Raw genomic sequence first — 19548 nt, 5'->3', positions numbered from 1 at the left:
TCAGACTCAGGGAAATGAGCCCAGAGTAGCAGGTAGGGCAGAGGGGAGGGAGAGGGGACAGACGGGAGTGGAAGGAGGTCTTAAGACTGAGACAATGTTGGGATTCTCTCTCTCTCTCCCCCTCTCTCTCTCTCTCTCTCTCTCTTTTGAGACTAGGTCTTCCTCTGTCACCCAGGCTGAAATGCAGTGGTGTGATCATAGCTCACTGCAGCCTTTAACTCCTTGGGCTCAAGGGATCCTACTGCCTTGAGCTCCCAAAGCACTGGGATTACAGGCGTAAGCCACTGTGCCCAGCTGGATTTTCTTTACGGCATATTTTAAACATTAAACAGGTCAGGCATGGTGGCTCACGCCTGTAGTCCCAGCACTTTGGGAGGCCAAAGTGGGAGGATCACGAGGTCAGGAGATCAAGACCATCCTGGCCAACATGGTGAAACCCCGTCTGTACTGAAAATACAAAAATTAGCTGGGCGTGGTGACACGTGCCTGTAATCCCAGCTACTCTGGAGGCTGAGGCAGGAGAATCGCTTGAACCAGGGAGTCGGAGGTTGCAGTGAGCTGAGTTCGCACCACTGCACTCCAGCCTGGCGACAGAGCAAGACTCCGTCTCAAAAATTTAAAAATAAATAAATAAATAAACATTAAACAAATGATACATGTTCAATGTAGGGAAAAGAAATCTTAGAAAACATAATGAGCAAAAAAGGACAATAGAATAAAAATCACCCATATTCCAACTGCACAGAGTAACCTTTGTTAGAACTTTGTCATATATTCTCCTGGATCTTTTTTTTTTTTTTTCTGAGATGGAGTCTGCCTCTGTCGCCTAGGCTGGAGTGCAGTGGCACGATCTTGGCTTACTGCAACCTCCGCCTCTCGGGTTCAAGCGATTCTCCTGCCTCAGCCTCCCAAAGATGGCCTCGATCTCCTGACCTCGTGATCTGCCCGCCTCAGCCTCCCAAAGTGCTGGGATTACAGGCATGAGCCACTGCGCCTGGCCTTCTCCTAGGTCTTTATGTGAGCCTATTGTAGAGGAGAGAAAGTGTAGGGAATTCCCTGCATTCTTAGGGCATGATTTTGAAAAACCAGAGTTTCCAGGAAGCCTCATTGCTCCTCTGAGGCCAAGGCATCTATCAATGTGTGTCTTCCCATGTCTGGTCATGATGTGGGGAAGGGTTCAGGGCGAGGACCCCTCTGACCTGGACAGGAATGAACTACTGCTGCTCTGCGGGTGCCATCCTAGCCTCACTCTCCAGGCCTGCCCCTTCTTTGAAGCAGCTTACTGCAGCCAGAGACACTTCCCACCCCAAGGGAACTCAAAGCTTGTGTCAAGGCCAAGGAAAAATTCCCCCTCCGCCCTCTGAAGGCTTGCTGAAAATCACTGACAAGAGGCAGATTAACAGGAGGAAAAATATACAAATTTATTTGATCAGAGTTTTATGTGTCACAGAGGCCTTCAGAATGAAGACCCAAAGACAGAGGGCAAATTGTCTATTTTTACGTTTAGGTTCATTAAAGTATGGACACCCTTGTTGAAATATAATTGGACAGAAAGGGTATGCTCTAATGCTAATAGAATGAGTGGGGAAACCCAGCCACGCCCGTCTGTCTAGATTCTTCTTGGCCTCTCTGAGCATGTGTTCCTTCTTTCTGAGTGTGGGGCAGGGCCCTCTCTGGAAGGGGGATTTTATAATCTACACTCAAACAATGTAGGTCAGACCTTCCCTTCCCTTCCCTTCCTTCCTTTCTCTCTCTCTCTTTTTCTTTCTTTCTTCTCTTTTTTTTTTTTTTTTGAGACGGAGTTTTGCTCTTGTTGCCCAGGCTGGAGTGCAATGTCACGATCTTGGCTCAGTGCAACCTCCGCCTCCCGGGTTCAAGTGGTTCTCCTGCCTCAGCCTCCCAAGAAGCTGGGATTACAGGCATGCGCCATCACGCCCAGCTAATTTTTTGTATTTTTAGTAGAGATGGGGTTTCTCCATGTTGGTCAGGATGGTCTTGAACTCCTGACCTCAGGTGATCTGCCTGCCTTGGCCTCCCAAATTGCTGGGATTATAGGAGTGAGCCACTGCACCCGGCCTTTTTTTTTTTTTTGAGATGGAGTTTGACTTTTGTTGCCGAGGCTGGAGTGCAGTGGCATGATCTCGGCTCACCGCAAGCTCCGCCTCCTGGGTTCAAGCGATTCTCCTGCCTCAGCCTCCTGAGTAGCTGGGATTATAGGCACCCGCCACCACGCCCAGCGAATTTTTTGTATTTTTAGTAGAGACGGGGTTTCACTATGTTGGCCAGGCTGGTCTCGAACTCCTGACCTCAAGTGATCCATTTGCCTTGGCCTCCCAAAGTGCTAGGATTACAAGCATGAGCCATTGCGCCTGGCCTATTTTTTTTTTTTTTTTTTTTTTTTTGAGATAGGGTATCACTCTGTCACTTAGGCTGGAGTGCAGTGGCGCCATCACAGCTCACTGCAACCTCTACCTCCAGGGGTCAAGTGATGCTCCCACCTCAGCCTCCCAAGTAGCTGGGACTATAGGCGTGTTCCGTCATGCTTGGCTAATTTTTTTTTTTTTTTTTTTGTAGAGATGGGATCTCCCTGTGTTGCTTAGGCTGGTCTCAAACTTCTGGGCTCAAGTGATCCTCCTGCCTTGGCCTCCCAAAGTGCTGGGATTACTGGAATGAAATCAAGGCACAGAGCAAGCTGGGCTTTGGAGCAACCCACCAGGCTTCAAGTCCCCACTCTCAATTACTTAAACCAGTTATTTCACCTCCCTGAGCATCAGATTATCCATCTATAAAATGGGGCTAGAATTATACCTACCTGACAGGGTGGCTGGTGAAATGATATACAAGTGAAGTGATATATGCAACACTTGGCATAATGTCTGGAACAAGGTAAACACTTTATTATTATTATTATTATTATTATTATTATTTAGGTTGATGCATGGGGATTTTATAACCTCCACTCAAACAATGTAGGTCAGATCATTTTTCTTTTCTTTTCTTTTCTTTTGAGACAGTCTCGCTCTTGTTGCCCAGGCTGGAGTGCAGTGGCCTAATCTCTGCTCACTACAACTTCCGCCTCTCAGGTTCCAGCGATTCTCCTGCCTCAGCCTCCCAAGTAGCTAAGATTACAAGCGCCCACCACCACGCCTGGCTAATTTTTGTTTTCAGTAGAGATGGGGTTTCACCATGTTGCTCAGGCTGGTCTTGAACTCCTGACCTCAAGTGATCCACCCATCTCGGCCTCCCAAAGTGCTGGGATTACAGGCATGAGCCACTGTGCCAGGCCCGCAATTACTTTTGCTCCTACCTAATATCATCCCCACAACCGCCTTCTGGGCAGAAACCGGCAGGCTCTCTTGGAGAAGTCACAGGCGTGGCCATTTCCTGCAAAGAGCCAAACCCCTATTCCTCTGTGCCCCTCCTCTCCCACCAAGTGCTTTATAAAAATAGCTCTTGTTACCGGAAATAACTGTTCATTTTTCACTCCTCCCTCCTAGGTCACACTTTTCAGAAAAAGAATCTGCATCCTGGAAACCAGAAGAAAAATATGAGACGGGGAATCATCGTGTGATGTGTGTGCTGCCTTTGGCTGAGTGTGTGGGGTCCTGCTCAGGTGTTAGGTACAGTGTGTTTGATCATGGTGGCTTGAGGGGAACCCGCTGTTCAGAGCTGTGACTGCGGTGAGTGTTTCTAAACACCCTTGGTTTGGGGGTAGCAAAGGGCAATGGAATGGAGGCTTTCTCAAACCTCACCCCTGACCCCAGGACTCAGGCCCAGCTCATCAGGGCTTTGAGGGAAGGTTCCTACCTCCCTTCCTGAGGAACAGGAAATACCCTCCTTCCCAGCACCAGTAAAGCTGCGGTTTGGAGAAACGCCAGGGCTAGAGTGTTGTGGAGAAACCAATCGTTGTTAACATCTCATTTTCAGGCTGCACTCAGAGAAGCTGCCCTTGGCTGCTCGTAGCGCCGGGCCTTCTCTCCTCGTCATCATCCAGAGCAGCCAGTGTCCGGGAGGCAGAAGGTAGGCTCAAGATCAGCCTGGCAGAACGCCAAACCTAGGGCCCCTGGCACCCAGAGGCGAGGGGATGCCTGCTGGCTGCCCTGTCCCCACTCCCTGAGCTCTGTTTTCCACTTTGTTGACTAAGGTCCTCCCTGGGGTGGGTTCCGGGGACAGGGGAACCCAGGTCCCCAAGGGTTCTTGGTTGGGTAGGGCTGCACAGGACAGCTTCAAGTCTGGGTCTGGGATAGTTGCTGCCTTCTTTCTTCACCACACCTGTGGTCTCCCTGGGTCTTGGTGGGGCGTGTATGTGCAGGCCCTGCTCTGTTTTCAGCAAACCTCGCCGAGACAGGAGCTTTGGGGTGACTTATTCCCAGCCTGCCTCCTAGAGGTGTCTCTAAGAGCAGCCTCTGGGAGTGGCTGGGCACCAGGGAAAGGGGAACTGGGAGGAAGTGCCCAGCCAGAGCCTCAGTCCCAGAAGGGCAGGAGGGCAAGGGGAGAATGGTCATGGATTTCTTGGTGCCCACAGATGCCCCACTCCAGCCTGCATCCATCCATCCCGTGTCCCAGGGGTCACGGGGCCCAGAAGGCAGCCTTGGTTCTGCTGAGTGCCTGCCTGGTGACCCTTTGGGGGCTAGGAGAGCCACCAGAGCACACTCTCCGGTACCTGGTGCTCCACCTAGCCTCCCTGCAGCTGGGACTGCTGTTAAACGGGGTCTGCAGCCTGGCTGAGGAGCTGCGCCACATCCACTCCAGGTGACTCACTGCAGTACCCAGGGACGGGGTATCCAACATGTGTCACTCCCTTGATGCCTAGCCCTGCCCCTCCTTGAACCTCTCCGGCTGAGCTGGGCTGGGGGCTGGGGTCTGGGGTCTGGCTGTCACTCACAGGTACTGGGGCAGCTACTGGAGGACTGTGCGGGCCTGCCTGGGCTGCCCCCTCCGCCGTGGGGCCCTGTTGCTGCTGTCCATCTATTTCTACTACTCCCTCCCCAATGCGGTCGGCCCGCCCTTCACTTGGATGCTTGCCCTCCTGGGCCTCTCGCAGGCACTGAACATCCTCCTGGGCCTCAAGGTATGACACAGGGGGAGGTAGAAGCTCTGGCCAAGTGGTGGCTGTGGCTGGTGTGACCTGCCCTGAGCTGAGTACTGGGAGTGGGACTGGTTTAAAGGCTGGAGTCCATGGAGTAGAACCTATAATGTCCTGGAACAGTGGGTTTGGCAACGGCAAAAGAGGGATCAAGTCAGGAGCAGGTTGGGAAGCCTTGGAGGAGGAGGAGGAGTTCTCTGGGTGTCCTTGATGGAGGCCCCCCAGCCCCATCCTGCTGTCCACAGGGCCTGGCCCCAGCTGAGATCTCTGCAGTCTGTGAAAAAGGGAATTTCAACGTGGCCCATGGGCTGGCATGGTCATATTACATCGGATATCTGCGGCTGATCCTGCCAGGTGGGCCATCCTCTCTGCCCCCATTTCTCGATCTACAAAACAGACACTAAGACACACAGCCTCTTGTGTTTCTAAACACACAGAACTCACTATATTTTTCAAAGCATTTTCATGTCTACCAAATCCTTTAATCCCAAGGCATGAAGGATGTTGCTATGATGCCTAGTTTGCAGAAAGGAATATGGGGCTTAGAGCCATTAAGTGACTTGCCCAAGGTCACTTGTGAATTCTTTTTTTTTTTTTTTTTGAGAAGGAATCTCCCTCTGTCGCCCAGGCTAGAGTGCAGTGGTACCATCTCGGCTACTGCAACCTCCTCCTCCCAAGTTCAAGTGATTATCCTGGCTCAGGTTCCCGAGTAGCTGGGATTATAGGCACCCACCACCATGCCCGGCTAATTTTTGTATTTTTAGTAGAGACAGGGTTTCACCGTATTGGCCAGGCTGGTTCGAACTCCTGACCTCAAGTGATCCGCCTGCCTTAGCCTCCCAAAGTGCTGGGATTACAGGTGTGAGCCCAGCTGTAAATTCTTTCAATAAATATTTACTGCATGCTGTGTGCTCTCATGTGCCTTTTCTAATTCACACCCTGTGAGGAAGGAATAATCTTTATTCCTGTTTTATTTTATTTATATATTTTTTAAAAATAAGAGGGTTTTGCTATGTTACCCAGCCTGGTCTCAACTCCTGGGCTCAAGCAATCCTCCTGCCTTGGCTTCCCTAAGTGCCGAGATAACAAGCAGGAGCCACCAAGCCCATACCTATTTTAGATTTTTTTTTTTTTTTTTTTTTTTTTGAGGCAAAGTCTCACTCTGTTGCGCAGACTGGAGTGCAGTAGCACAATCTCAGCTCACTGCGACCTCTGCCTCCTGGGTTCAGCCTCCCAAGTAGCTGGAATTACAGGTCCCTGCCACCATGCCTGGCTTTTTTTTTTTTTTTTTTTTGTATTTTTAGTAGAGACAGGGTTTCACCATGTTGCCCAGGCTGATCTTGAATTCTTGACCTCAAGTAATCCACCCACCTTGGCCTCCCAAAGTGCTGGGATTACAGACATGAGCCACTGCACCAGCCTTAGATTTTTTTTTTTTTAAGATGGAGTTTCACTTTTTCACCCGAGCTGAAGTAGAGTGGCACAATCTGGGCTCACTGCAACTTCTGCTTCCCAGGTTCCAGTGATTCTCCTGCCTTAGCCTCCCAAGTAGCTGGGATTTTAGGCGCCTGCCACCACGCCCTGCTAATTTTTGTATTTTCAGTACAGACGGGGTTTCACCATGTTGGGTAGGCTAGTCTCAAACTCCTGACCTCAGGTGATCCACCCACCTCGGCCTCCCAAAGTGCTAGAAGTATAGGCATGAGCCACTGTGCCTGGCCTTTTTTTTTAAGTGCAGTTCTGAGAGGTAAAGTGATTTATCCGATATCACATAGCTTAGAGAGAGGAAGAGAAAGGATTTGAACCCAGGTTTGTCCAGAGCCTGGACCCTAGACCACTGCACCGTGGAGCCTGTGGTTGTTGTTGTTGTTGTTGTTTTGAGATGAAGTCTCTTTCTGTTACCCAGCCTGGAGTACAGTGGTGACAAGATCTCAGCTCACTGCAACCTCTGCCTCCCAGGTTCAAGTGATTCTCCTGCCTGAGCCTCTTGAATAGCTAGGATTACAGGCACGTGCCACCATGCCTGGCTAATTTTTGTATTTTTAGTAGAGACAATGTTTCACCATGTTGCCCAGGCTAGTCTCAAACTCCTGACCTCAAATGATCCACCTGCCTCAGCCTCCCAAAGTGCTGGATTACAGGCGTGAGCCACTGTGCCTGGCCTAAGCCTGTGTGTTTTATTCTTCTGACTTGCAGGCTAAAGCTGCAGCTCTTCCATATCTCATTGCTATCTCCTAGGGCTTCTGCTAGGAGACTGATCTGGGGCTAGAGGCCTCCCTCTGTGCACACGAGAATGCTGGAAATGTCACCTCTCAGGGCTCTGCCTGCCTCTCAGCCCTGAAAGCCATGGTGGAAAGGGGTGGTGCTGACATAGACATCTGAGGAAAGAAGTGAGGGAGGGTAAAGGGTGGTGCAGTAAGAGGAGGGGTGGGGAGGGCTTTTGGAGGCGCTGCCCCTCCTGGCCTCCTGTACAATGAGAGTGCACTGGACTCTCCATTCTCTGGCACCCACACACTGCGGGGGCCAATGACCTGGGTCTCACTCCTGAATCAGGTGGGAGATAGGGTTAGCAGGAATGACTTCTTGGGCTTCCCCGCCTCAGAGCTCCAGGCCCGGATTCGAACTTACAATCAGCATTACAACAACCTGCTACGGGGTGCAGTGAGCCAGCGGCTGTATATTCTCCTCCCATTGGACTGTGGGGTGCCTGATAACCTGAGTATGGCTGACCCCAACATTCGCTTCCTGGATAAACTGCCCCAGCAGACCGCTGACCGTGCTGGCATCAAGGATCGGGTTTACAGCAACAGCATCTATGAGCTTCTGGAGAACGGGCAGCGGGTAAGTGTGCAGGGGAGTGGGGGTCCCTGAGGAGGGGTCAGGACCCCAGAACCCTGGGCCCTAGCCAAGCACTGATGAAAATTCACTGCCCTTCTCTGAGCTGTAGTGTCCCTAGCTGGTCCCAGGTCTGGGCAGGATTCAGCTCTGAATGATAATAATGAGTAACATTTATCGAGCACTTACTACAAGCTGGATGCTATTCTGGGTGTGTCATCTGATCACCTCATGGAATTCTCACCACAACCCTATGGGGTAGGGACTGTTAGCATTCCCACTTTACAGAGGAGAACACTGAGGCTCAGAGACACCGTAGGAAAGTGGACGATTTAAACTTGACTTTACCATGCTCTTGACCATAAAGCTGCCCCAGACGAAGGCTGTGAGAACATCTGAAGGATTCATGTGGGTGCAGGGGAACCCAGACCAGAGTTGAACCCAGAGCCCAGCCCCAGACCTGATTCCCAGCTGGAGCAGTTGACAGCCTCGGGTCTTGCCCTAGGATCTTAGGAGAAGGATCTGTGAAGAGTAAATTTAGCCCAGCCGTGTCCCTGATTTCAGAGTTGGATATCAGAGGCAAAGGCAGGCCAGACAGCATAGACCCCATTAGGGTGGCCACCTCCCAGGACTCTATCGTTACAGGCTGAGGGAGTGGGGCCTCAGCCCGTGGCACTGGGGGCCAGAGCCTGGACTGGACCCTCCATTCTCCATCCGCCTGGCCCCTGGCTTAGTCTGGTCTTCCTCTTACCTCCTCTAGGCAGGCACCTGTGTCCTGGAGTACGCCACCCCCTTGCAGACTTTGTTTGCCATGTCACAATACAGTCAAGCTGGCTTTAGCCGGGAGGATAGGCTTGAGCAGGCCAAACTCTTCTGCCGGACACTTGAGGACATCCTGGCAGATGCCCCTGAGTCTCAGAACAACTGCCGCCTCATTGCCTACCAGGGTGAGGGGTTGGTAGGGTGAGGGGTTGGTAGGGTGAGGGGTTGATAGGCTGGAGGGCAGGAGGAGTCAGGGGTCCCAGGGTCTCCCAAAGAGTCAGAAGGGGCTATGGAGCACCATGCCCTGGGCCTATCCTTCCTTCCCTGGGAGAAGCCCCCTCTTCCCAGCACACCAGATTGCTTTTTAGGTCTTTGACTGTAATCCCTCAGGGGAGCCTGAAGAGGTGGGTTCTAGGGGCCTCTCACTTCATCTAGGATTCCAGAGGAAACAGAAGAGTCCCAGGCCAGTATGTACTGGGCACAGGAGACTAGGGCTGCAGCCTCGGCTCTACTACTCCCTCACTGTGTGACCTCGGGCAGGTTTCTGCTCCTCTCTGAGCATTAGCTTTAAAAGTAAGAGGGTGGAATTTCATTCTCTCTGAAATCACTTTTTTTTTTTTTTTTTTGAGACGGAGTCTCACTCTGTTGCCCAGGCTGGAGTGAAGTGGCTCGATTTCGGGTCACTGCAACCTCCACCTCCCAGGTCCAAGCGATTCTCCTGCCTCAGCCTCCCAAGTAGCTGGGACTACAGGCGCCCGCCACCATGCCCAGCTAATTTTTGTATTTTTGGTAGAGACGGGGTTTCATCATATTGGCCAGGCTGGTCTCGAATTCCTGACCTCATGATCTACCTGCCTCGGCCTCCCAAAGTGCTAGGATTACAGGCGTGAGCCACTGTGCCGGGCCTGAACCACTTCTACCTCTAGGATTCTATGAAACTCTAGTCCCAGTGGCTGGGGCTTGGGTAGGAAGGGGGGTAGGGAGGGTTAGGGGATCTTCCCAGCAAGTTCTCTAGGTGTGTTTGAGTGGGAATGGGTAAGATCCTCACTACTCTCTCCCCTATCTCCCTGTTCCAGAACCTGCAGATGACAGCAGCTTCTCGCTGTCCCAGGAGGTTCTCCGGCACCTGCGGCAGGAGGAAAAGGAAGAGGTTACAGTGGGCAGCTTGAAGACCTCAGCGGTGCCCAGTACCTCCACGATGTCCCAAGAGCCTGAGCTCCTCATCAGTGGAATGGAAAAGCCCCTCCCTCTCCGCACAGATTTCTCCTGAGACCCAGGGTCACCAGGCCAGAGCCTCCAGTGGTCTCCAAGCCTCTGGACTGGGGGCTTTCTTCAGTGGCTGAATGTCCAGCAGAGCTATTTCCTTCCACAGGGGGCCTTGCAGGGAAGGGTCCAGGACTTGACATCTTAAGATGCATCTTGTCCCTTGGGCCAGTCATTTCCCCTCTCTGAGCCTCGGTGTCTTCAACCTGTGAAATGGGATCATAATCACTGCCTTACCTCCCTCACGGTTGTTGTGAGGACTGAGTGTATGGAAGTTTTTCATAAACTTTGGATGCTAGTGTACTTAGGGGGTGTGCCAGGTGTCTTTCATGGGGCCTTCCAGACCCACTCCCCACCCTTCTCCCCTTCCTTTGCCCGGGGACGCCGAACTCTCTCGATGGTATCAACAGGCTCCTTCGCCCTCTGGCTCCTGGTCATGTTCCATTATTGGGGAGCCCCAGCAGAAGAATGGAGAGGAGGAGGAGGCTGAGTTTGGGGTAGTGAATCCCCCGGCTCCCACCCTGCAGCATCGAGGTTGCTGTGGACTCTCCTGCCGGGCAACTCTTGCGTAATCATGACTATCTCTAGGATTCTGGCACCACTTCCTTCCCTGGCCCCTTAAGCCTAGCTGTGTATCGGCACCCCCACCCCACTAGAGTACTCCCTCTCACTTGCGGTTTCCTTATACTCCACCCCTTTCTCAACGGTCCTTTTTTAAAGCACATCTCAGATTACCCAATGTGAGTGTGTCGTCTTTTTCCTGCTGGACTCTGACCGATATAACAGATGGGAATTACTGTCCCTAATGTCCAAACCTGCCTGCACATGCATGCCTCCCCGCACCCCTCCTCATCTTGGTACAGGGCAGCAGGGTGCTGGGTGTCATTTACCATCTGGACAGAGCCTACCAGTTGGGCTGAGGGCACCTGTCCTTTCAGTGCCTTTCTCGTCAGTGAGAGGCTTGGGGAGCAGGGACCATAGGCTGGCCTGAGCCAGCACACAAATGATGCCATGAAGGAACACAGCTGTGTCCTGGGCAAGGGGCCACTCAAAGGAGCAGGTGTCACTATAGGTGCCAGATGAGAGAGCCTGCAAATGGACAAGGGGGAAAGAGTTTGTGTGATGAGATGGGACAGTCCCTGGAGGGCCTTGGACAGCACAGCCAGCTGCCGTGCCATACCTTCCACCATCACGGTTACAACTGAGCCACTGATTCAACACTGTGGTGGCGCAGCTGTCCCCATCTGGGAGGGAAGGCAGCCCATCTCTGTTAGTTCCATTTGTCTCACCAAGCTGGGCTCCTTCCCTCCCTCCCGCCTTTTTTTTTTTTTTTTTTTTTTTGAGTTGGAGTTTCGCTGTTGTCACTCAGTCTGGAGTACAACGGCACGATCTCGGCTCACTGCAACCTCCGCCTCCCGGGTTCAGGCGATTCTCCTGCCTCAGTCTCTTGAGTAGCTGAGATTACAGACATGCACCACCATGCCCGGCTAATTTTGTATTTTTAGTAGAGACGGGGTTTCGCCAGGCTAGTCTTGAACTCCTGACCTTGGGTGATCCTCCCACCTTGGCCTCCCAAAGTGCTAGGATCACAGGCATGAGACACCGTGCACTGTGCCTGGCCTGTTTTGTTTTTTTTTGTTTTTTTGTTTTTTTGTTTTTGGTCACAAAGGCTCAATATACATTTCTGAGTACAGCATCACTGTGGAGAAATGCTCCACACAGACACACATGGGTTAGAAGGAACTGGCTGCCCCTAAGGACAGCAGAGCCAAGGGAGTCAAGGGGGAACAGTCCCCACTCTCCCTAAGTATCCCACCCTGTCCTCAAGGCCTGAAGATCCTCCATCATCACACCAGTGCCTTGTATACTAGAAACCAGCCCAGAATCAAAGGTCTTTCCAATCCATCCAGTAACTGTCATGGGGCTTAGGCTGTGGAGTCTGATGGCCCCAGCTTCAAATCCTGACTCCACCACTTAGGACCTGTGTCTACTTAGGTATCTTGATAACCCTCAGTTTCCCTAAGTGTAAAACAGGGATAGCAGTGGCCCCTCCCCTGGAGGTTGTTGTGAGGAGTGAATGGTATCATATCTGTAGGTCCACAGAGAAGCCTGGTGTCCAGCACTTAGCTGACCCACAACAAGGGGCAGCTATTAACACTTTAGCTGCCTCTCCCCAGTCCCAAAGGAGGCAAGCATGCCCTCTGCACACACTGCAATCCCCACCTCTGTTCTTTTTTATATTCTATTATTTCCCAGCCTCCCTGACTGTGCTGGGGTCTTGCCAATGCCCCCAGGGGACTTCTTGTCCCCAGGAGTTCCCCAGGGTAGAGCACCAGAGGTCCTGCCATAAATGTCTGTCTGCATGTTCTTGACTGCAGATGAGTAAGATTCAGAGGTGCTGGGGAAGGCAGTGCCACCAGCAGGCACTGAGCCACTAGGAGGCCCAGTTTTGTCTTCCTGGCTTCTGGATGCATCATCCTGACCCCCCTGCTGATTAGACCCAGGCACTCCCACAGCTGGGAGTGGTCCCCACCCCACTCCTTCCTTCCCAAAACAAGTTCCATGGAGCTCCTTTTCCTTTCCTGTTTTCTCATCAGCCGGAAAGATCTGGGAAATGTCCTGTGGTACATTCTAGGCTTGTTCCAACAGGCCCAGGCACACAGAAAGTGGGAGGCAATGAGAGGCTCCCAAATTCCCCCATCCCTTCTGGAGAGGCAAGACAGAGTCAGTGGGGGCCTTTGAAAGCCAATCTTTGAACTATAAATTGTGCTTGGGCTTACAAGGACTTTGGAGCTTGTCAACAAGGTCTGGGCCCTAACAGCCGAAGGACTGCCCCTGACTGACTGCCCCAAGGAGAACAGATGTTCGTCACTTCCCTAAGACCAGTGAGCCTAAGGGAAGGCAGATCCCAGCTTCTCCGCCTGGGCTCTCCCTGGCTGGCCTTTGTAGGATGAGGGCCGCTCCACGGGGCCTCTGACATTCCTGCTTGGGGGGAGTTGGATTCACATTACAAAGGAAGGAGATTAAGCATGCAATGAAGGGGCAGAGACTCAGAAAAGGAGATTCAGGGGTCTGGTGGTCCCTGAAGAGGAGGGAGGGACTTTGTGAGGTGGCCTTGGGCCCTGGGAAGGCCCCCCGCAGCATGTTTCTGGGCAGGGCCCTCAAGCTTTGATTTCTCTTGCCCACCACAGGGCTTTCTCTATCAATGTTCTGAGAGAGCAGCTCCAGCTGAGTCCAGTGTGCCCTTCCGACGCTCTGATGCCCAGGCTCCAATTTGCTTTTGCCCTAGTTCTCTGCCCGGTTTCTTGTTCTGAGCTAGGTCAGGCTAACTTTCCAAAGTCTCCCTCCTACAGACAAGTGACTTCATCGATGCTGGGCCTGGGTCCATCTGGCGCAGGGCAGGAGCCAGGGACAAGAGGGCCCGGTGGTGCTTCTTCAGGACTGTCTTGGGGGCCCAGCACCCGCCAGTGGATGAGATAGATGCCACCATCTGGCTTTGGGGTCGGTGGCTCTGTAGGGAGAGTGGCATGGCCCTGGTGCAGCCTTGGCCCAAAATGGACTGCCACTATGATGCAGACTGCCAGCAGAACAAAGACAGCGACAATGACGGTGACCACAGGCAGCCCGTCAACTCGAGGTTGTTCCCAGGTGCCACTTAGCACCTCCGGAAGCTGCCTCTGGGGCTCCTGCTCTGATGAACTGTTCACAGCTGGAGAAGGCCAGAAGTAGTGGCCAGCCTGGGAGGAGAGTGGCAGAGAGAGAGGGTGACATGGATGTATACACACAGAAAAAGACCAAAATAGAAAGAGACAAACACCCAAAGGAACCTGAGGCGGGGGGTTGAGGGCGGGAGGGACCAGAGACAAAGACAGAAAGACAAAAAGTCAGAGTAAAGACCTGGAGAGAGGCAGAGAATACAGAGGTAAACCACATGGCAGCAGAGACGATCAAAGAAAAAGGCAGAAAAGGCAGAGGGGGATACAGAGAGGGAGAAAGAAAGAGGAAAGGGGAAAGAAAAAGGCACATAAAAACAGACAGAAATAAAGATACAGACAGAGACAGAGAAAAAAGAAACAGATGCAGGGAGACAAAGACATTCAGACAGGGACAAAGAGAGTGCTGGCTTCATCACAGTCCAGCGTATACAGTTTGGCCCCCCAAGTTTCCTCCCACTGTCCCCTTTTCCCAGGTCTCCAGCAAAATTCCTAAATAGATCCTGTGCCCTGGGTCGGGAGTCTTGGCACGCTATGGGCTGCTGTCCCCACATCCTAGGCAGTGGGCAGAGAGCACCTGCTTCTTAAAGTCCTGGGGAAAGGGGGTCCTTGTCCAGCATTTTAGGCTCCCCTTACTCCCCACTCACACAGAAGACAGACAGGTGGTGCCCTGGCGGCGGGAGAGGTAGAGGTAGAGGTAGAGGGGACGTGAACTTAGAAGGCAGGGGGATGCCTCATTCCATAACTGTACCCCCGCCACCCTGCCGAGGTCTCAACATCAGGTTCTGGGGTCCTGGAGGAGAGGGGGTGCGCAGTGTGGACTCCTGGCTCTGCCCAGGATCGATTGTGGAGACCCTGTGCCAGTCTTCCTCTGTCCAAGTCCCAGTGTTCTTCTACCAAAAGCTGGGGGTCACGATCCGTACCCCTGTCTGACTCCACCCTGCTTGGTATTAGATGGGGGTGGTGGCATTGTAGTTAAGGTAGCAAACGGCAAAACTGTAAACCCTAGAGCTGAGGTCCTCACAGGCCCAAGAAACTTTTCCTCCCTAGCTTCCCCTTCCCAGATGGGCCATCCTGGAACAAATCTTAGCGGGTGGAGCCCCTCTCTCTAACCCTGCACTCTCAGCATGGCCCTCCCCATGGGTAGGCCAGGAAAGGCTTCCCAGGACAAACCCATGTCCTTTAGCCCCTCAGTCCCCTTGTCCACACTATCCCATCTCCCACATGCATCCCTTTGTCTGTGGAAAGGCACACCCCCCTCCCTACCTTGCAAGTGTCTCTGGGTCCCAGGCCACAAAGTTCCCAGGGCAGGGGGTGGGGAAGCAGCTCTAGATGTGCAGAGGAAAAGGGGAAGCTGAGGCTGGTGACAGACAGGGGGACCCTGCAGGGAGTCAGCCCAGCCTGGCAGGAAGGGGTGAGTCTACCTGGTGCATTGTCCGGGCCGACACAGGGCTCCCTTGGGACTGGCAGCCAGCTGGGTAAAGGAGGGCTGGCCACCCTAACTCAGCCCCTACCCGGAGCTGCCACGTCTGCGGGGCCCATGGGCACACACCCTGTGCACACACTCTCACCGCTCTCCTGCGCTTGCACTTCCTTCCGGGAACATCTGGGCTACCTTGGGCTCTGCCCTTAACACTGATAGTACCTTAATCTTCCTCCTTGGCGCCTCCTTTCATGCCCCCTGCCAGCTTCAGGAGCCTGGGTGTGCCTGACCACCCCTCCTCCACCAGATCTCAGAAGCCTGGCCAGAGCCCCAACCTAATCTGCCCCCCACCAAGTCATGCTGGCTCCTCGCCTTAACCGATTTCCTGGAGTTATTGTCCTTTGATCTTTTCTTTCTAAATGCAATATTTCTTTTTTTTTTTTGAGATGGAGTCTCGCTGTGTCGCCCAGGCTGGAGTGCAGTGGCGTGATCTGGGCTCACTGCAACCTCCGCCTCCCGGGTCCAAGCAATTCTCCTGCCTCAGCCTCCTGAGTAGCTGGGATTACAGGCACCCACCACCATGACCAGCTAATTTTTGTATTTTTAGTAGAGACGGGGTTTCACCATGTTGGTCAGGCTGGTCTCGAACCCCTGACCTCGTGATCCACCCACCTCGGCTTCCCAAAGTGCTGGGATTACAGGTGTGAGCCACCGTGCCCAGCCTCTAAGTACAATATTTCAAACACAATGGAAACTGCAGATACATTCTCTCTTTAATAAATACATAAGTCTCTAAATCTCCAAGTCTCAACCACCAGCTCTGTCTTCTCTCAATAGTTTGTCACATTTATTTTTAAAATATTAATATTACAATGAAAACAGAAGCCCTCACTTCCTGACCTCTCCCCTCCTTCTCACCACAGGGATAAACATCTCATAGAATTTGATGTTTATTGGCCGGGTGTGGTGGCCCATGCCTGTAATCCCAGCACTTTGGGAGGCCAAGGCAGGAGGATCACTTGAGGCTAGGAGTTCAAGACCAGTCTTGGCAACATAGTGAGACCTTATCTCAACAAAAAATTTAAAAATTAGCTGGGTGTGGTGGTGTATACCCATAGTCCCGGCTACTTGGGAGGCTGAGGTGGGAGGATCACTGAGCACAGGAGATCAAAGACCATGAGCCATGTTCGTGTCACTACACTCCAGCCTGTGCAACAGGGGGAGACCCCATCTCAAAAAAATAATAATAATAGAATTTGATGTTTATTATTCTCACACAAGGCATTGTTTTCCCTTTTTTCTTTTGGTTTTTATAAATATGAATTCTGTATTTCTTTGCATTTGCCTGAATGCAACTTCATTTGAGAGTATGTATGTGTTTTAATGTGTCCAAGTCACAAAAACTGCCCACCAATCTCTCCTCTCTCTAGAGACAGTTTTTTTTAGCCGCAGCTAACTCTGTGGGACCAGCCATCCCTCATTCTGTCCATTGCTGTGCACTCACCATCCTCCCTTCCAGTCTGGAGAGCCAGAGACACCCTGGGAACTCCCCTCCGCTGGAGTCTTGATCCAGGATGAAACAGAATGTAGCATCCTGGTTCCTTGTCTCTCAGCCGAGCTGCCCACATCCTGACATCCAGGGCCCCCACTCAGACCTCCAAGTTCACTTGAGCCCAGATCCCTGGGCTGCTGACCTGATCTGCAAAGTGAGCGGGACCTATTGCTGGCTGACCTTGAAGCCCCTGGCTGACCCCCTCCCAACGGGATCAAAGGCTCTGCTCATCCTCTGCTTCCCACCTTGGTCCATTTAGACTTTAGCCAGAGGGAATCTGGACTCTGCCACGGGTCCTGAACTTTGGCCACTGCTATTCACCTCCTGCCTCCTCAAGACACATGTACCATTGCTCTGGCAGATACCTCCACTGGGGCTCCAGTCCCTGTGTCCAAAAGCCCAATTTTTGATCCTTCTGATGACTACTTCTTCCCTTTCCTCCCTCATTAATCCTGGATCTATCTCCTAAAGGGCTTCCGAGATGATAATACGGTGGAACTTCTGGGACCAGACTACAGCCCCAGCCTTCTGTGTCACTTCTCTACCACTGCTGTGAGCTGCCCACCCATTCCTGCCGTCTAAACCTTAAACATCTGTTATAGCTTAGGTCAAGTGTGGCCTCCTCTAGTGACGAATTTTTCAGCCCTGTACTTGAGTAACTTGCTTTCTTTTCCTTAAGCCTTACAGCATAATGTTTCTTACCCGCTCCTAACATTTGTCCCACTTTGTCTTATGTAACAGGTATGTGGAGGCTCATCTTTCCAGGAACCATGACTCTTTTTTTTTTTTTTTTGAGACTTAGTCTTGTTCTGTCACCCAGGCTGGAGTGCAGTGGCGAAATCTCGGCTCATTGCAACCTCCACCTCCTTTCCATCTTTCCGGGGGAGGGTGGAAGTGGCTTTGCTGGCCAGAGGAAGGCAAAGAGCAACCCTTCTTTCACTCTGTCACCACCAAAGGCAGGCAGGCTGAGGAGTCTGCAGAGGGAGCCGAAGGACAGGGGCCTGTGGGAATACCCTGAGCAGGCCAGAGTGGGGTTGCCATGATAGACTCAGGGCAGGTCTGAGAGGCAGCTGACTTTTGAGGTCATCGGAAACTCTGGGCTAGAGTTGGGTAAGTAAGGAGCAAAGGCTGCTTTCCTCTACCACACCCCACTTCTAGCCTTGTAAAAAGCTATAGGTCTGTAAGGAGTGTGGGGTTTCTTTTTAGGGTAATGGAAATGTTATAAAATTGATTTTATTTGGGGTGAGTGAACAACTCTCTAAATATATAAAAACCACTGAGGCAGCCGGGCTCGGTGGCTCACGCCTGTAATCCCAGCACTTCGGGAGGCCGAGGTGGGCAGATCACAAGGTCAGGAGATCGAGACCATCCTGGCTAACACGGTGAAACCCCATCTCTACTAAAAATACAAAAAATTAGCCGGGCGTGGTGGTGGGCGCCTGTAGTCCCAGCTACTCTGGAGGCTGAGGCAGGAGAATGGCATGAACCCGGGAGGTGGAGTTTGCAGTCAGCCGAGATCATGCCACTGCACTCCAGCCTGGGCAACAGAGCGAGACTCTGCCTGAAAACAAACAAACAAACGAACCACTGAGGCTGGTGTGGTGACTCAGGCCTGTAATCCCAGAACTTTGGGAGGCCGAGGTGGGTGGATCACTTGAGGTCAGGAGTTCAAGACCAGCCTGGCCAACATGGTGAAACCCCATCTCTACTAAAAACACAAAAATTAGCCAGGCTTGGTGGCGTGTCTGTAATCCCAGCTACCCAGGAAGTTGAGGCAGGAGAATAGCTTGAACCCGGGAGCCAGAGGTTGCAGTGAGCCGAGATTGTGCGGCTGCACTCCAGCCTGAGCAACAGAGGGAGACTGTCTCAAAAAAAAAAAAAAAAAAAAGCCACTGAATTGTGCACTTCAAATGAGGACGAGTGAGAGGGTGAAGAAGGCATCCACATGGTGGGGAAGGAATGGGAGCAGAAATGGGAGCTTGGTTACTGAAAGGGGAGTGATCCAATAAGTAAGTATTTAAGGATCATGGGAGTCAGAGAAGGGCCTTAGAGACGCTACTCCCTAGCACCAACGAGCACACTGACAACTCAGACCTCGGTTTCTTTCTTTTGAAAAAATTTGTTTTTTTGAGACAGGGTCTCACTCTGTGGCCCAGGCTGGAGTGCAGTGGCATGATCTCGCTCACTGCAGCCTCAACCTCCCAGGCTCAAGTGATCCTCCCACCTCAGCCTCCTGAGTAGCTGGGACTACAGGCACACACCACCCCACCCGGGTAATTAAAAAAATTTTTTTGCACAGATGATATCTCACTATGTTGCTCAGGCTGGTCTCAAACTCCTGAGCTAAAGCGATCCTCATGCCTAGGTCTCCCAAATTGTTGGGATTGCAGGTATGAGCCACTGTGCCCGGCCCTCAGTTTCTAAATATCATTTGCACCAAAAGGAATGAAGACCCCTTAAAGAAACAGCCGATTCCAGGGCTGGGGCAGGTGAAGCACAAGAAGTGCCTGGAAGCCGGGTGCAGTGGCTCACACCTGTAATCCCAGCACTTTGGGAGACCGAGGTGGGTGGATCACTTGAGGCCAGGAGTTTGAGACCAGCCTGGACAATATGGTGAAACCCCGTCACTACTAAAAATACAAAAAGTAGCCAGGCTTGGTGGTGTGTGTCTATAATCCCAGCTACTCAGGAGGCTGAGGCAGGAGAATCACTTGAACCTGGGAGGAGGAGAATGCAGTGAGCTGAGATCATGCCATTGCACTCCCCCTGGGCAACAAGAGCGAAACTCTGCCTCAAAAAAAAAAAAAAAAAGCCTGAAACATCTTATTATGCCAGAAAGTAAGGAAGTGCTCAAAAAATGATGGAGACGTGTCAAAAGGACACAGAAGCCAGCTTGTAGGGGCTAACAGTGGCC

At 52.1% G+C, this 19548-nt stretch overlaps 2 protein-coding genes across 4 annotated transcripts; one reads left to right on the top strand and one right to left on the bottom strand.

Moving 5' to 3' along the window:
• The first annotated feature begins 1407 nt into the window (after positions 1-1407).
• STING1 (stimulator of interferon response cGAMP interactor 1) lies at positions 1408-10680 on the top strand. Of its 3 annotated transcripts, none has more exons than XM_063604248.1 (8): positions 3260-3620; positions 3928-4020; positions 4526-4752; positions 4888-5071; positions 5332-5440; positions 7689-7927; positions 8682-8868; positions 9760-10680. In XM_063604248.1, exons 3-8 carry the CDS (start codon positions 4526-4528, stop codon positions 9951-9953), a joined length of 1140 nt encoding a protein of 379 aa, XP_063460318.1. In that variant the 5' UTR covers positions 3260-3620; positions 3928-4020; the 3' UTR covers positions 9954-10680. The 3 variants fall into 3 exon arrangements, with proteins under 3 accessions (XP_063460319.1, XP_063460318.1, XP_034816501.1); XM_034960610.3 differs by having other exon boundaries at positions 3260-3680; XM_063604249.1 differs by lacking the exon at positions 8682-8868 and having other exon boundaries at positions 1408-3680.
• A 102-nt stretch (positions 10681-10782) lies between these two features.
• On the bottom strand, positions 10783-16031 carry SMIM33 (small integral membrane protein 33). The gene is made up of 2 exons (XM_057302412.2): positions 15084-16031; positions 10783-13683 (listed from the first exon to the last, which is right to left on the bottom strand). The coding sequence occupies exons 1-2, from the start codon at positions 15090-15092 to the stop codon at positions 13294-13296; spliced, it is 399 nt and encodes a 132-aa protein (XP_057158395.1). The 5' UTR covers positions 15093-16031; the 3' UTR covers positions 10783-13293.
• Between the last annotated feature and the right edge of the window lie 3517 nt (positions 16032-19548).

This window comes from Pan paniscus, chromosome 4, assembly GCF_029289425.2.
Source record: "Pan paniscus chromosome 4, NHGRI_mPanPan1-v2.0_pri, whole genome shotgun sequence".
NCBI classification, from domain to species: domain Eukaryota; kingdom Metazoa; phylum Chordata; class Mammalia; order Primates; family Hominidae; genus Pan; species Pan paniscus.
Note: the sequence above shows the minus strand (reverse complement) of the source record. Positions and strands in the feature narration are given on the sequence as shown.

What these genes read in the sequence shown, in the direction of transcription:
- STING1 (XM_063604248.1), top strand. Translation starts at nt 4,526, where the DNA reads ATGCCCCACTCCAGCCTGCATCCATCCATCCCGTGTCCCAGGGGTCAC. An exon ending in TCTGCGGCTGATCCTGCCAG is followed by an intron (nt 5,441 to 7,688) that starts GTGGGCCATCCT and finishes TCCCCGCCTCAG; the next exon opens with AGCTCCAGGCCCGGATTCGA. An exon ending in CCGCCTCATTGCCTACCAGG is followed by an intron (nt 8,869 to 9,759) that starts GTGAGGGGTTGG and finishes TCCCTGTTCCAG; the next exon opens with AACCTGCAGATGACAGCAGC.